Source organism: Capsella rubella, unplaced genomic scaffold, assembly GCF_000375325.1.
Source record: "Capsella rubella cultivar Monte Gargano unplaced genomic scaffold, Caprub1_0 scaffold_247, whole genome shotgun sequence".
Classification (NCBI taxonomy): domain Eukaryota; kingdom Viridiplantae; phylum Streptophyta; class Magnoliopsida; order Brassicales; family Brassicaceae; genus Capsella; species Capsella rubella.
Genome location: NW_006238682.1, coordinates 2,551 through 3,455, shown reverse-complemented (window position 1 = coordinate 3,455; position 905 = coordinate 2,551). Strand labels below are relative to the sequence as shown.

Sequence of the window (905 nt, the reverse complement as noted above, 5' to 3'; positions counted from 1 at the left end):
CAAGAAGAACGTCTTTAATAGCGCAGCAGTCAAGACAATTAGGAGCAGAAATTCCAAATATGGCAGCCAAGGACACCATGAAGCTACATCCATCTGTTCCATCAGAGTCTGAAACTAATTCTCATCAGTCTCGTGTCCAGACTTCTCCTGTGATTGCGCCCGAGCCAAAGAGAACCTCTGTCGGATCTTCCAAAGGAATGCAGAGTGAAAGCAGCAACTCTATCTCATCTTCATTGTCCATGCAGGCATTTGAGCTGTGTGATGATGCTTCCACCCCATATATCGACATGTCAGAACATACAACTCCTGATGACCACAGAAGATCCTGTCACAGTGAATACTCATCGTCATTTCCAGAAGATATGATGATCCGCAGAGAAGAACACAGCACCAGTATGCGGCTGACCGAAATTCCTGACACTGTTTCCGATGTTCAAAACAACATTGCCTATCATCATCCAGAAGGAAGCTCGCCCACTCTGCAGAAAGATGATAGCCCTGCAACAATACAGAGCTACGAGCCTAACGCATCACAACGACACCACAATGATGACAAATTCACAGTCAAAGAATTTGTCTCCTCTATTCCCGTAGCTGCACCAATGCCTTTGCATGTTGGGCCATCCCACCAAATGAATTCCCACTCTGATAACAAAACAAGCTCCCACCAAGTGAGTTCCCACTCAGATAACAAAACAAACTCCCACCAAGTGTGTTCCCACGCAGATAACAAAAGAGGCATTGTGTCTCAGAAATCAGCTCTTGAGAATAAAGACAATCCTTCCCATCCTCATCCAGTTGTTGACGATTTCATACATGTTATCCACCACAACAGTTACCGTGTAGGGAGTGACCAACCAGTCATGGAAAGTGTTGAAGTCGGTGTACAGACCGTCGACATGGGG

General features: G+C 45.7%; 1 protein-coding gene across 1 annotated transcript in view; it reads left to right on the top strand.

Moving 5' to 3' along the window:
• LOC111829562 (serine/threonine-protein kinase Nek5-like) overlaps nucleotides 1–905 on the top strand; it is a gene marked incomplete at both ends in the record, with an annotated part of 3,018 nt that extends 2,113 nt beyond the window's left edge. Inside the window, one exon of the mRNA XM_023778903.1 lies at nucleotides 5–905. Within this exon, the coding sequence (XP_023634671.1) occupies nucleotides 5–905 (901 nt within the window). The remainder of the gene's footprint in view (nucleotides 1–4) is intronic.